Source organism: Cebus imitator, unplaced genomic scaffold (assembly GCF_001604975.1).
Source record: "Cebus imitator isolate Cc_AM_T3 unplaced genomic scaffold, Cebus_imitator-1.0 Scaffold16, whole genome shotgun sequence".
NCBI classification, from domain to species: Eukaryota; Metazoa; Chordata; class Mammalia; order Primates; family Cebidae; genus Cebus; species Cebus imitator.
Window position 1 is genome coordinate 643,535 of NW_016107331.1, and position 15,874 is coordinate 659,408.

At 41.5% G+C, this 15,874-nt stretch overlaps 1 protein-coding gene across 1 annotated transcript in view; it reads left to right on the top strand.

Moving 5' to 3' along the window:
• The first annotated feature begins 8,897 nt into the window (after positions 1–8,897).
• The window catches only part of THBS4 (thrombospondin 4), a 49,803-nt gene continuing 42,826 nt past the window's right edge, over positions 8,898–15,874 (top strand). Inside the window, exons 1-2 of the mRNA XM_017507396.2 lie at positions 8,898–9,174; positions 13,539–13,742. Of these exons, the coding sequence (XP_017362885.1) occupies positions 9,087–9,174; positions 13,539–13,742 (292 nt within the window). The 5' untranslated portion in view covers positions 8,898–9,086. The remainder of the gene's footprint in view (positions 9,175–13,538; positions 13,743–15,874) is intronic.

Below are 15,874 nucleotides of genomic sequence, written 5' to 3' on the forward strand. Positions count from 1 at the left end.
GGGACCCTTTGTTGCCTCTCACCTGTCCTTCTCAGACCCTCCACACATCCCCCTTTTCTGTTCTTATTCCAAATTCCTCGACTACATTTACTCATCCTGGTTTTCTGGGTAAACGTTACGTGTATTTTCCTTTCCCACTAATAAATTTTTAAATGTGATAGCCAAAATAATCAATAGTAATTATACCCATCACTCGTAATTATACCCATACTCAAAAACTCTTCTGGTGAAGGTCATGGCAGAGCTCCACAAGGAAACCCTGTTATGAGGATTATATAGGTTGGAAAGGCATTTTTAACTAACGTGTGATAAAGCACATGCTACATACCAATGGAATTTAATGCTGAAATGGAATAATAAACGATGTTTGCAGTTCACATTTTCCTAGATCCATAAATGAAATCACATTTCCAGTAAACAGTTTTCAAGTCAGTAACCAATTCCCTCACACTTCTCCTGAAATTGTTATGAAGCTGGTTCATTTTAATACTTCTGGAAAGAAAACACTATACTGAGAAAGAAGAAGGAGATAAACAACAGATTTAATATTTTTTAGTTCGTGGTACTAGGAGGCAAGATGGTAACTCTAATGCCCTGTGTGCCTTAACTCCTAGATCTGAGCAGTCGATAGGAAAGTAGGGAAGGGACTACCGGCAAGAAAATAATCCACTAATATTTCCTTCTCCCTCCTCCTGTGTTTTCTTCTGCTTAATAATTGAGTCTAAGATTAATGGATAAGGCTTGCCAGAAAAGGCATGATCTAGAACAGGGGTCAGTAACCTTTTCTGTAAAGGACCAGAGAGTAAATATCTGAGACCTTCACAGGCCACATGGGCTCTGTCACAGTTACTCAACTTTGCCATTGTATCACAAAAATGGATATAGCATTGCCGTGTTCCAATAAAACTTTAATTATGAGCCTTGAAATTGCAATTTCACATGATTTTCACATCATAAATATTAAATTCCAATAATTTAAAACTATAAAAATTATTTTTAGCTCACTGATCCTATAAAAACAAGCAGTGGGCCACATTCAGCCTATAAGCTATAGTTGCTAGTCCCTGGTCTAGAACTTTTAATACATTAAGAGTATTCTTCACATTAAACCCACTGGAATTGAAGTCATTTTCTCTCTTTCTGCTCATTTACTTTTCCTCTAAGACTTTAATTTTTTCCCCCATACTCTCATTCCCGTTCTGATTTACCAGGACATTACTTCTCCTTTCTACCTCACATATTTGTTTTATCACACTATAAACCTCACTGGAGAATAAGGCCATTTGCCAAAGACTCACTTGTAAACACCTAGCACTGCAGCAGGCACTAACAAAGTGGAAGACACAGAACTTGCAGCTAATCATGTTGACATGGGCAATGATCCATTCCCTTCTCCCTCTTTCTTCCTGGTAGAGTCCACCACTCATAATCAAGTCTGAAAAAACCAGATTGTCACTTTTCCACCTTCCTGGCAAACAAAGGGGTAGGTCTGTGATCTACTTCTGGACAGTAAGACCCGAAGAGAAGTCTGTTGGGGTGCTTCTGGGAAAGGTTTTTCTCGCTGGAAAAAAGAGCTACAAGAGCAGAATCCCTATCCTTTCCTTGTTTCCAACTTTTGGATGATATCATGTGAAGAGACAATGTTTAGAGCTGCAGCAGCTATTTTGCAACCGTGAGGGAAGTCCAAGAACTGGTCCACCAGTATAACATCATTAATTCACCAAAGTACCTCCTCAGCTCTCTCCCTCTGGACTTCATGTTGTAGGAAATTGTAAATCCCCAAGATGGGAATTCTGTTTCTGTCTATTACACTGACAGACTTCATTCTTGCGAAGCTTACATTGCTAGAGGAGCGATGACACATAAAATGAAAAACAATTATAAAAAAAAAAAAAGCAAAATATTGAGACACAGTGGCTCACACCTGTAATCCCAACACTTTGGGAGTCCAAGGCAGGTGGATTGCTTGAGCCCAGGAGTTCAAGATCAGCCTAGGCAACATGGCAAAATCCTGTCTCTACAAAAAATACAAAAATTAGCCAGGCATTTGCTGGACACATGTATTCCCAGGTACTTGCTAGGCTGAGGTAAGAGGATCACTTTAGCCCAGGAGGTCGAGGCTGCAGTGAACCAAGATTATGCCACTGCACTACAGCCTAGGTGACAAAGTGAGACCCTGTCTCAAAAAAAAAAGAAAGAAAGAAAGAAAATGAAAACCTAAACTATCATACCAACTTCTCCCTCCTCAGCAGCTCTATTCAACCTAAATCAAAATGCATTCATAACTCTCCCACAGAGTTAGTGTTGTATGTCCCCCTTCTGCTTCACAGACAAGCTTTTTAAAAGTTAATCTATTCTTAGCAGGGCACAGTAGTGCACACCTGCAATCCCAGCTACACAGAAGACGGAGACAGGAGTATGTTTTGAACCCAGAAGTTTGAGACTAGCCTGGGCAACACAGCAGGACACGCCCCCCAACACATCTCCACCACAGTCTCTAAAAAACCCACCAAGTTATCTACACTTACTACCTCCACTTCCTATTCTGTCATCCTGACTCCTCAAATAGCAATACTCTGCCCTTCTTTTACCCACACCATTCCATCAGACTGCTTTCAGCAGTCACCGGTGACTTCCAGGCTGACAAACCCAAGCACAGTTTTTAGCTCTTATCTGGCCTGACCTCTCCACAGAGGTCAAAATAGTCGATAATATTCACCATGCCTCCCCCACACCATAATTTGTTTGTTTGTTTGTTTGTTTGTTTGTTTTGAGACAGTCTTGATCTGTCGCCCAGGATGGAATGCAGTGGTGCGATCTCGGCTCACTGCAACCTCCACCTCCCGAGTTCAAGCAATTCTCATGCCTCAGCCTCCCTAGTAGCTGGGATTACAGGCACCCGCTTCCATGCTGGGCTAATTTTTGTATTTTTAATAAAGATGGGGTTTCACCATGTTCGCCAGGCTGGTCTCACATTCCTGACCTCAAGTGAACCACCCATCTCTGCCTCCCAAAGTGCTGGGATTACAGGCATGAGCCACCATGCTCAGCCCACAAAACCATACTTTCCAGATTTTCTTTCACAACCTTACATATTAATTTCTGGCTCCTCCTTCTACTGGACACTTAATACTAGTGTTTCCCAGTGTTCCTGTGCCCCCCTCCCCATTTTTTCTTATTTTACACACACTTCTTATGTAGTCTCATCTGTACCTACAACTTTAGTGAACTAATTAGAGGTAATTTGTAATTAGCAGCACTGATTTTTCTGCTGGAAGTTAACTACCAAAATCCTTCAATGTGACAGTTCTTTTAGTTAGGTTAAACATGCCCTCAGGAATTCAAGTAATACTATTCATTTATTTGCAAACCCGTTTTTCCCCATAGATGAACTTCAGCCCAAATAAAATCAAACTATCCAAAATTGCCAGCTACTTGGGAGGCTGAGACAGGATCCAAATTGATGCAATTTTCGTGTATTTTACATGTTTGTTTTATGTCATATTATTTCATTACACTCTGCATTGTATTTTCTTAGCAAATACATTTAGACACCTGGCACTCAGTAAGGGATATTCCTGGCACAATAATCATTGTTATCATTAAACATTGAAGGAACCACTATATAGTTGGATAAATGTATTGTTTAATGAATTTAAGCAATTACTTTAAGAGATCCTAGTTGTTGAAAACTCTCTCTGGACTTCAAGTTTGGTATATATACAATTATTAATTGTATACATAATAATTAATTGTAGCAAATGTCCTCACAATTGATTTCTGGCTATTTTTTCTAAGGATTTTACACATTATTTAGTAAAATATGAGGTTAGTGAGGAATTTTTTTATAGACCTTTGGTAAGATTGAAAATGAGTAATATTTACACGCTTCTTTTCTTGCTTTACTGATCTTCAGTGCCTAATTGCTAAAGCAAAATATCTTCTAAATTCTGGGGGGAAAATTCAACTTTGAATTGCACACTAATCAAAAGCCCCCTGCTTCATTTACTGAGCCCTTATCTGTGCTAAGTAGTTTTTAGAAGAGCTATTTTCCTGTCACTTAATCAGGCACCTTCCTTTGTTATTAACAGTGAACTAAATAGGAGTCCAAAGGCTACATTTCCCAGTGCTATAGTATAAATGTCATCACACAGTAGAATGTAACTATCTTGTTTTGTTTTGTTTTGAGACAGGATCTTGCTCTGTCACCCAGGCTGGAATGCAGTGGCTATGGCATAAATGTCATCACAGAGTAGAATGTAAACATCTTTTTCTTTTTGAGACTGGGTCTTGCTCTGTCACCCAGGCTAGGCTGGAATGCAGTGGCATGATCCTGGCTCTCACAGCAGTCTCAACCTCCTGAGCCCAAGCGATTATCTCACCTCAGCCTCCCAAGTTCCTGGGGCCACAGGTGGGCACCACCATGCTTGGCTAATTTTTTAATTTTTATTTTTATAGAGATGAGGTCTCACTATGTTGCCCAGGTTGGTCTCCAACTCCTGGGCTCAAGTGAGTCTCCCACCTTGGCATCCTAAGTGCTGAGATTATAAATGTCAGCCACCATGCCTGGCCCCTTTATCCATCTTTTAATGCTAATATATCCATTTCTATTTTCTTCAAAAATTCAAGTGGAAAACCTGACATAAGTAGTGAAACTTTATTATGCCTATATCAATTAACACATATGTATAAAACTTCTACTTAGTTGTACCAAATAGCAATGCACAGTATGGGCAATTTGTCCCACTTGTGAAGAACAGTGCTATAGTAACCCACAGGAGCAGGATAGATCCCCACTCTCAAAATTGGGTTTGGATGTCAAAATCAATAATGCTATCACACATGTAGCAAAGGGGTTTGAAAGGTTTATTGCTCACATAATAAGGATTCTGGAGGAGAATAAGATGGGCTCCCAAGCTGGTCTGAAAACAACTAGAGAGAACAAGAAAGGAGAATGGCTTTGGGATTCTTACTGTGGTTAGGAATGGCGCTGTGGTGAGGGTTTTTGTACATGGGCTAGGGCTTATACTGTTGGAACTTCCTGCTAGCGCCAAGGAAGGAGCACCTAGGCATTTTTATCACTTTGCCAAGATGTGGAGCAGAGAGGGAGGGAAGTGGTGGGGCTTGAGAGCTGTCAGCAGTCAAACATCAAAAATTGAGTCATACTCTGTATTACAACATTAGAAAAGAACTCATTCATCTGTCAGCTGATCTTGGCTGGCATTGCCCGGGGTGGCTGTACTCTGCTACGTGTCTCTCATTCTCCAATAGGCTAGCACAGGCATGCTATCATGGCAAAAGCAAAGGTGCAGTTTTTTTAAGCCCCTGCTTGTGGCACTTTTGCCAAAATCCTATTGGCCAAACATGTTACATGGCCAAGCCCTGAGATGCATATACAGAAGAATAAAAGATGTGTATATAGTGCAGTAAAGAATTGGGGCCATTTTTGTAACCTACTGTACCTACTAATGTATTATTAACATGTCACAACTCTTATCCTAGGTTATAGTATTAAGAGAAGGAAAGGCAATTCAATGATATATTTACTACTAAATGTTAGGTACTGTACTTGGAATTAGAGTTACAAAAATAAATGAGGTAGTCCTAATGAGCTTACAGTCAGATACTGGGGGGAAAAATCAAATAAAGTAATAAATTATTAAAATAAATGAAATAAAATCCAATGTAACTACATCAACAGATATTGATGTATATCAATAAACTCCTTTGCCTCCTTTATCATATATTTCATAGCTAATTAAATTAATTTTATTGTGATCAAATTTACTTTAGACTCTGAGGACATAAAGAGAAAGTTTACTGAGACTCCCCAGTGAATGGCTGCATAAAAACCAGATTGTAAATTCTGTTAGGCTAACAGAAAGTCATTTGATTCTTTTGTTTTTCCATTACACTTAGTAGTCAACCAAAATTTATTGTATGCCTGTATCTGTGTATTAGTCAGGGTTCTCTAGAGGGACAGAACTAATAGAATAGATAGGAAGAGGAGTTTATTAAGGAGTATTGACTAACGATCGCAAGATGAAGTCCCACAATAGGTTATCTGCAAGCTGAAAAGCAAGGAAGCCAGTCCAAGTCCCAGCACCTCAAAGTAGGGAAGCTGACAGTGCAGCCTTTAGTCTGTGGCTGAAGGCCCAAGAGCCTGGCAAATCACTGGTGTAAGTCCAAGAGTTCAAAAGCTGAAGAACTTGGAGTCTAATGTCTGAGGGCAGGAAGCATCTAGGGCAGGAAGCATCTAGCACAGAAAAAGATCAAGGCCAGAAGACTCAGCAAGTCTACTCTTCTATCTTCTCCTGCCTGCTTTATCCTAGCTGTGCTGGCAGCTGACTAGATGGTGCCCACCCAGATTGAGGGTAGGTCTGCCTCTCCCAGTCCACTGACTCAGGTGTTAATCTCCTTTGGCAACACCCTCACAGACACACGCAGGAGCAATACTTTGTATCCTTCAATCCAATCAAGTTGACAATATTAACCATCATGTTGTGCAAGCTATTTTGCTGGGAATTTGCTAGGAATAAAACATTTCTAGATTTTCTTTTTGTTTTGAATCTTCAATGAGGAAAAAAAATACTATCGTGCTCAAGAACACTGTGTGTTTGGTGTGTCACTGAGTCAAGGGTTGGGGATACATATGGCAGAATTTAGAAAGAGGGTAACATCAACAAAAATACACACGGTCATAAAAAGAAAAACTGGCACGTGGCATGACCAACTCTCAGTTTCCTCATCATTCAGCAGCATGCTGGGGATCCTGCAGCTGATGGGGAACACATCTCCAGACTCCAGGCGCTGCAGGGTGCCCTCCAACACATCCATGTCCAGCAGCACGTGGTACATCATTCTCACCATAGAGATTCCTAGCAAATACTCTAGGTATTTTAAATAGAAGAAATTTAATACAGGGAAATGATTACATATATAATAGAAGAACTGAGATGCCAAACAGGGAAGACTAAGGCAATCCATATTTTAGCAACTGCAGGAAGTGACCTCCAACGTCATGGCTGGAGGGCACAAGTGGTGAAAGGGCAGAAGCTAGAATCCTGGTGGACCTCACCTGCAAGAGTCACAAAGAAGATGCAGCCATTCAGGTCACAGAGAAGGACATACTCTAGTTTCTACCTTCTACCTTCTTGTTGCTCTCTAGTCTCCTGTTTTGCCAAGACTGCTGACAAGCATGCAGCAGGCAAGCACCAGATCTGAGAGGAAACAGACAATGTCTGGCGCACTGCACAAGAACTCTCACAGGCATCTGATAAGCTTGCTCGGTGACTCATTTAAGGAGTAACCCTATTTTATGTATCAGAGAAGTCTATGGTATGATATAGTGTATTCTTTTGATGTTTGGTTTCATTTGTTCCCTGTAGGCACCTAATCACTATTTATTTAAATTCCCCAGGAGATTCCGATATACCCAATCAGCTGAGAATCACTGAATAGTGGCTTTCAAAATTTTGAACATCCAAACACTGTCTTCACAGAAAATCTTAATCTCTGAAGTCTACTGTACAAAATATAGAAAAGCAAGGCTGGTTCTGCTTGAAGCATAGGTTGGGAGCCTGGATTCCCCTCAACCCAGGCCACTCTTGGGAACATAGTCTGGAGATCTGAAGATTCCCAAATCTAGTCCATCTCATTCGTTGATATGTACAGACATCCTCTGTGTCTCTCAGTGCTTTCTCATGTGTAGACATATGGTGCCCCATTCCAAAGAGCGACTTTAGTGTAATGTGGCGTTAAAGGAAGCCTGGATAGACCTGTATTGGACCTTACATAGAAGAGAGCTCTGCAGATAGCTCACAAATCTCTAGATCACTAGCTGTAAATTGAATAATTGGTGTCAGGTTATTTTAGCAGTTTGGAGATAAAATGGTGCGTTAATCTCCCAGTTTGTGGCTTATTAAACTTTGAAATGGAATTATTTGAAGGATAGCAATTCTTTGCTGGATCTTCTCCATCCAAAGATTGTTAAGAGGAGAAATTTTTGCCACTATTTACGAAATATTTTTTCCTCTACTTAATCTATATCATTCTGGGGCTTTGCCCAGGAGGAGGGCAAATTACTTATGTTCCTCCGATCTTTTTCAAGTCGTACCCCCCTTACCTTTAAACTGTCCCACGGAATCTTTGGTGACAGAGGAATGGAGGTGGGCAGGAGGGTGTTTGGAAACCAGACTGAAAATAAATTCTCCATAAAGCACAGATTCACCAACCTAGAAATGGCTCTGTCTGGATGGATTCCTTGAGATGTGTTTTATTTCCATTAAAAACACAAAAACTTTCAAACTTTCACTGTGTCTCAAAACCATAGAGAAAAAAATCCAGCCTTTCAAATGTTCAAGAAAAGCTTGAAGAAATAAAAGAAACTCATTGCTCTCTGGGCCACTTTAGGAGGCAGTGTTCCTGGAGAGCTTCAGGATTCATTTGCAAGGGAACCCAAAGTGGGTGTTCAAAGCCGGATCCAAAGGATATTCTTTTTAGAAAACAAAAGGAGCACAAGGGGTGGGGGCCTGAAAGTGCCCAAGGCTGGTGGGTCAGTGTCACTTTCTGCCTCCCTCTCGCCCCTTTCCTTCTGCTTTTTTTTCCCCCCGTGGCCCCGAGTGCCTCTGCTCAGCCCCTCTTTCTCTCCAGCCCCGACTGTGCATCCTCACCCCTACCCTGCGCGTCGGGCCGTGTCTACCCACCCCAGGACCTGGTCCGTCCAGGCTCCTTCCCATCCTCACACCCGCGCCTTTCTTCCTGAGCCCCGGCCCGCTGCTTCAGCCGCCCAGCTCCGGGACAGGGGATCCCGCCCGCCAAGGGGGCCGCCCCCGCCTCGGCCCTCCCCCGCCCGGCCGCACCATAAAGCGCCCGGCCGCGGCCGCGGAGCCCAGACGCCAGCTCCCCTGCTCTGCTCCACCCGGACGCGAGCGCGCCCCCGACGGCAGCCCGGACGCCGCGCCACGGTCACCTGTGCCGCCGGCCCGGGCCCCGACCGAGGTTCAACGCACGGCCCAGGGACCCCCAGGCAGGGCAAACGCCGCCCGCCGTCGCCCCCGGCCCCGCGGGGAGCAGGAAGAGCCAACATGCTGGCCCCGCGCGGAGCCGCAGTCCTCCTGCTGCACCTGGTCCTGCAGCCGTGGCTGGCGGCCGGCGCCCAGGCCACCCCCCAGGGTAAGCGGGCTCGGGTCGGGCCTGGGGGCGATGGGCACCGGGTGCCCCATCCGGGGAGCGAGTGGGGGACCTGCTGGCCCTGTGCTCCTGAGGCCTTGCTCAGCCCCTCTGTCCCTCCCGGGCCCAATCAAAGCATATTGCGATTGCAGGTAGTGGTTAGTCTAGAATTTTCTGAAATTCGATTATCCAATGATGAGAACAATTCCCTAAATAGTTGGGGGATTCAAAATTGTTTCAGACTATGCAAAGACGTGGGGTTGACTTCAGAACTTGCTACAGGGGCCCTAGACCTCGAACATGCTAGGCTCTGGTGTAGGGTGAATTCCGAGTCTTGCACCCTGTGCCAGTTCCCTCCAGTCAGCCTTGCTCCCTAAATCCTTCCACAGGCCAGGGACGTTCGCCCAGAGTCTGCTCGGAGCATCCCTGAGAAAGGTGCAGAATTACTCTACTTGCCCTGGCACGTGCATTTTCTGCTCTGACTTTGCTTGAATCCCAAAAAGAAAGTTTCTTTCAGGAGTTGGCTTGATGTCTTAATTTCTGAGATAAATAGGAAGGGCTGGGCCTTTTCAATGAAATCACGTTCTTTGCAGCAAGATGGATGCAGCTGGAGGCCATTTTCCTAAGTGAATTAAGGCAGGAACAGAAAATCAAATAGCGTTTCTCACAAGCTGGAGCAAAACAGTGGGTACACAAAGATGGAAGGAATAGACACTGGGGACTCCGAAAGGCGGGGTGAGGGTTGGGAAAACTACCTACGTTCACTGGATGATTACCAGAAACTCAAATGCCACCTTATGCAATACACCCATGTAACAAACTTGCACATGTACCCCCTGAATCTATAATTTTTTAAAAAAAGAATTTGGTCTTTTTCTATGAAAAGGTAAAAATTTAGTAAATAATGTGAAAAGATACTTGAACAATCCTCAAACCCCTTGGTAAAATGGAGTGAAAATAGCCATTGGGTAGAAAGCAGTTAAACAGATTTTTTTTTGTAAAGACCAAAAGGAAGACATGATTTAAAAAAAAAAAAAAGAACTTAGGGTTATGACTGGCCCTCACTGGTCAGTGGTGAGCTTCATCTGTGTGAACTTGGTGCCTGTGTTGATTTATTCCTGGCTATGGAAATAAAACCGGGAGAGACACACAACCTGAAGTAAAAGTTGTTATTCCTCTTGAAGCCAGGGCAGAGAATGCCTGTGAGGGCATTTAAATTGCATTTCGCCAAATAACTCATTTTGATTCCAGACCAGACAACCAGCACTGTGGTTTCAGGGACTACAGTACTGCTAACTTTTAGTTTCTGTTGAAATATTTGAAATGCTGTAATGTACACTATACCCCATACTTCTAGGAAGGTAAGAAAGGAAGCTTTTAACCACGCTTCAAAAGTCTTATTGTGATGATATTCGGCAGGTTTGAATTTATAGGTATAATTTTTTCTTGTTATATACATTCTGGATTTTTGAACATATAAGTTCATGGTGTGCCTTAGTTACTTTGTTTCTCAGACATACCTGATCATTTCATGGAGACTTGAACTCAGCCTGTACAACCTAAATTACCTGGTTAATTTAGTTGCTGTAGATGACCTGATTAAGTCAAGTTTCTGATAGATTTTTTTTTTATTGCATTATCTAGTCTGCAATTATCAGGCTTAACAGGATAATTTGCTTATCTCCTTCTTCCTCTGAGCTGCATTACTAATCTTAAATTAGTACATATTCAATTTACATACCGTGGTAGCTGGGCTCATTGGTAGCAGTAATTTCACCTCTAACATTAGAGGTTTGTGCTTTGATCCTGGTACTTTTACTAAAACATAATAACATTAATAGAAAGTGGTAGTGTCTCATTTCCTTTTCAAAACACTCTCTCTATTCATTACTAACTAATCCCACCTCTGCCTCTTGAGAGAGATGCAAATGAATCAGACAACCACAGATTGAAATACAACAAGTTTAGCTTGAGTTACATCATGAACCTGATCGGAGTCAAAGCAAGAATCAAGAGTACTGTGAGTTTTGTTTTGAAGGTCGTTCCCATACTTTAAACACACATCTCTTTTCTCAAGATGTTTTGTCCTGAATGGAACTTTGTAATAGGTTGCCTTATTTCCCTTTGCCCTCATTAGTGAAAATACAAAGTTTCCAATTCTTTTGAAAATTAAGAAATCCAATTTCCCTTTTGAAATTCAGTAGGCAACAGTATTTATGGTATAAGGATGTAAGCACTAAGAGGAACACAACAGATGTTCTACTTTCCAATAAGTCTCAATATTGAATTCATTCTTGTGTAAGGACCTCTGGTACATGTGAAAAATACAGCATAAATCCACTTTGAAGACAAATTGTCTTTTTAAAAGGGTAGACATTTTTGAGTAACTAGAGTTTTGCCTGTTTGCTTCAAAACTTTTATTCTTATTACAAAAGCAATACCTGCCCATTGTGGAAAAAATAAAAGTTAGATAAGCAAAAAATAAAAGAGAGGAAATTTAAAACTTACACAACCCAGGGATAGCTTCTATTAACATGTTGTTGTATTATCTTTCATTTCAAATATTTTTCTGTGCAAATATATATTTCAAGTGGAATTGTGTTATACATATAGTTTTAGAATCCTTTTTTCTTAATGTATCATGAACATCTTTTTATAAGTATTGAGCTACATTTTAAAAAATAGGTAATATTCTTCTTTTTGGAAGAATCAAAATGTATTTAGCCAAGGTTATAATATAGAACCCTTAAATTGTTTCCTGTGTTTTGATATTGTAAATAATAGTTTATTGAACAAGAGCCACAGGATGGCTTGGGGTGATTTTAACCATCTCCTCAATCTCTGCCAACCCCTTATTCTTTTTTTTTTTTTTCTGCTAAGGACAGTTTATGTTTTCATAGCAAAATAGTGTGCCAACAGAGCTCAGTTTTACCTCTGTTTCAATTATATTTTCAGCTAATTCTTTCCTAAATAGAAATTCTAGAATTACCACTAGTGGCCAATATTCTTGTACCTAAATCATTTACCATGTTATCCATTATTTCCTTAGGATAAATTCCCATAAGTAAAACTGCCAGATCAATGAGCACATATGTTTTAGTGCCTTTGATACTATTGTTTAAACTGTCTTCAAAATGTTTATACTAGAGTAAATCTTACATAGTGGTACAGAGAGTGCCCATCTCCCTGAACCATCACCAACAGTTGGATACTGTTATATTTACTAGTTTTCCAATTCAATGGTAAAAGCAATATTTTATTAAGTTAGCAACTCCTGCATCATTAGATAAATACATTAACATTTATTTATATGCTTAATGGTTATTCTAATGCTTTTTATGTAAATTGCCTTTTATATTCCTTGCCCATTTTTCTGTTAGGATGCTTATTTTATTGATTTGTAAGAACTCTTTATGAATTGTCAATATTACCCATTTAATAACCAAATTATTATATCCAAGAGACAGCTGTAGGTGCTGAAGTTCCTGTAGGCTATGGAATTGTTCAAATGATATCTGCAGATGCTAATAGATATACTAAGTAACTTCTAGTAAGTAGTACCCAAATTTGGCCTTTGCCTTTTAAATGGCTCTGGGCATACTTTCTCATAGCTTTCATAAATATAAAAAGTTTGTGAGAGAAAGTACTGCTTGCTTGATCAAAAGAAACTTATACAAATACAAATGCAGATTCTGATTTTTGCAGACCAATTCTATTAGTCAAGACACAGTCAAGAAACTGAAACCACATCAATTTGTTTTGTTTTGTTTCCACATTGGGATTTTTTTAATCAGAGAAACGCCAGAGAATGTAAAGGCACAAAGGGAACACTTAGGTCTCACAAAAGTAGCAAATCATTTTCCACCAGCACGTCTACCACCATATTCATGTTTTCTGCTGCATTCCCTGTCATTTGTCACTGACCAGGGAAAGACAATTGGCTCTGGTCCTAGAAGTGCCTAAGGGACTCTGTGACAGAAATCTACTGCTTGGGGACATCAGTTAAACAATGGCTTGGATGCTTTCAGCAGTTCCCCTTGTACTTTAAGCTTTTACTGCTTTTCCTGGTGGGCATTTTCAGAGCTATTTGTTCAGCCAAACCCAATTTTGTGTTTGCAAATTGACTCTTCTCTTGAGGGCTATACCCAGTGATGAATATTGTGCTGCATTTCTTCTGGCTCAAATGTCCAGCCACTGTAAAAGTGACAGGGAAGAACTAGTGAGTTTGGCAGTATGGAAAAGGGATTACAACATTAGTTTACATTACTTGTAGCTGACTGTCAAATTGCCCTCCCACCCAAAAAAAACCCTGTTTTTCCCCAAATTTGAATCTTTCACTTATACCCCTTCTTGTTCCTCCTCCCCAGTCTTTGACCTTCTCCCATCGGCCAGTCAGAGGCTGAACCCAGGTGCTCTGCTGCCAGTCCTGACAGACCCCACCCTGAATGATCTCTATGTGATTTCCACCTTCAAGCTGCAGACTAAAAGTTCAGCCACCATCTTCGGTCTTTACTCTTCAACTGACAACAGTAAATATTTTGAATTTACTGTGATGGGACGCTTAAACAAAGGTAAGCAAATTTGCTGAAATAATTTTCTTGAAAAACTCCTTTTTCTAGTTCAGGATTTGGGGTATACTTTCTTTAAAATGGTTTCCTTGTACAATTTTATTCTCACTCGCTAGTCATTTCAGTTTTCAATACTGAATTCTTCTTACTGTACATTTACCCATATGGGGAGGTGGAGTTGGGGAGAAAGTGACATTGAGAGAAAAGAAGAATTGCTGTAACCAAGATGCCTTTTGACATTGTCTCATCCTCATGTTATTCTGAATCCAGTTCTGGAACGGACAGGATGAGAGACAATTCAGCCATTATCTTAGTCAACTCAGGTTGCTATAACAAGATACCACTGACTTCCTGGCTTCAGCAATAGACATTCACTTCTCACAGTTCTAGAGAATGATAAGTCCAGGAGCATGGTGCCATCTTAGTCCATTTTGTGTTGCTATAAAAGACTACCTAAGACTGGGTAATTTACAAAGAAAAGAGATTTATTTAGCTCACAGTTCTGCAGGCTGCAAAGTTCAAGGGCATGGCCCTGGCTTCTGACGAGGACTTTCTTGTGTCACAAGATGGTGGAGAAGGTCAAAGAGGAAGCAGACACATGGGAAGAGGAGAAAACCTGAGGGTCATCCTAGCTATATAACAACCCACTCTCTCAAGAACTAATCCATTCATTTGAGAGTTAATCCAGTTTCACAAGAGCAGAAACTCACTATTTCGAGAACAGCACCAAGCCATTCATGAGAGATCCGCCCCCATAATCTAGACACCTCCCACAAGGCCCCACCTCCCAACACTGTCACATTGGGGACCAAATTTCAGCATGAGTTTTGATGGGGACAGACATACTATATCCAAACCATACCACCAGCAGATTGGTCTCCTCACAAGGGGCCAGTTCCTGGATTGTAGATGGCCATCATGTATTGTATCCTCACATGATGGAGAGACACTGCAATCTCTCTTGTGTCTCCTCTTATAAGGTCACTATTTCCATCACGAGGGCCACACCCTCAGTACTTCATCTAAACCTAATCATCTCCCCAACGTCCCGCCTCCAAACGCTGTCACACCGGAGATGAGGAGTTCAGCATATGAATTTGGTGGGGTGGGGGGAAGGGGCAGATACAAACAATTGGCCCATGGCAGCCACCCTGTACCATTCTTATGTTCCCTTTGAAGCCAGTACTCGGTAGACCTAGCTCCTAGCTCCATGAGCACCTACCTGGCTATGATGGAGAGAATATACCTTAACCAGCAGAACAGAATGACTGGGGCTCTTTTCTCCCTGTGCGTACCAATTTACACAGGCCTGTCACTGGTTTGATCCTTCTGCTGTCATCTGTTTTGCTGCCGTAGTGAGTTACTATAAGCACTGAGAAATGAGTCCCAAAGAAAATGGTCACTATTTTTCGTTGCCTTCTCCTCCACTTCTGCCCTGGGGACAACACCTGTTCCTGTTTTTTAAGGAATGTGACAGATGCGTGTTCCTGCTGCTTCATGTATTTAAAAAAAAAAAAAATAGAACTGGTTCTTCTGGCTGGGTTCTATGTTTATTTCAGTTTGCTTTACAAAGAAGACACTTCCTAGCACTTCAAACTCTCTCTTAGATTGGATTTATGATTGTACACTTAAATCTGTAGGCATCGGAGATGAAAGAAGTTCCTAATTCTTAACTTTTGTAGGACTCTAAAAAGCGTAAAGGAGTGGAACTTTAACTCCTCTTTTCTGTCAAATTCCAACATGCTTCTTCCCCACTTCCACCCCATTCACAAGTCTCCTTTCTCTGTATGTGCTTCACAGCCTATCAGGGGCCATGAGGAGGTGTCAGATAATAAAGTGTGTCTGGGGACATGGCCAGCAGATGAGTCAACCATTCCTACCCCCTTTCCCCATCTTCAGCCCTGATGAGGGGTCATTCTGCCCATCTCTCTGCCTTGAATCAGACAGCCCCATTTTGCCTAGCATCTGTTGAAGGAACTGCTCATCTTCTGACAGCCCAGCTACGCAGTTTGTGATCTGTAAAAATCACCATTCTTCATCTGTGGATCAGCAGCTTCTCCTAACCTGTCTATTTCAGAGGCATTGCAAAGATTTTTCTTTTGGTTCATCCAGCTTAATGGCCAGAAGTTCATACA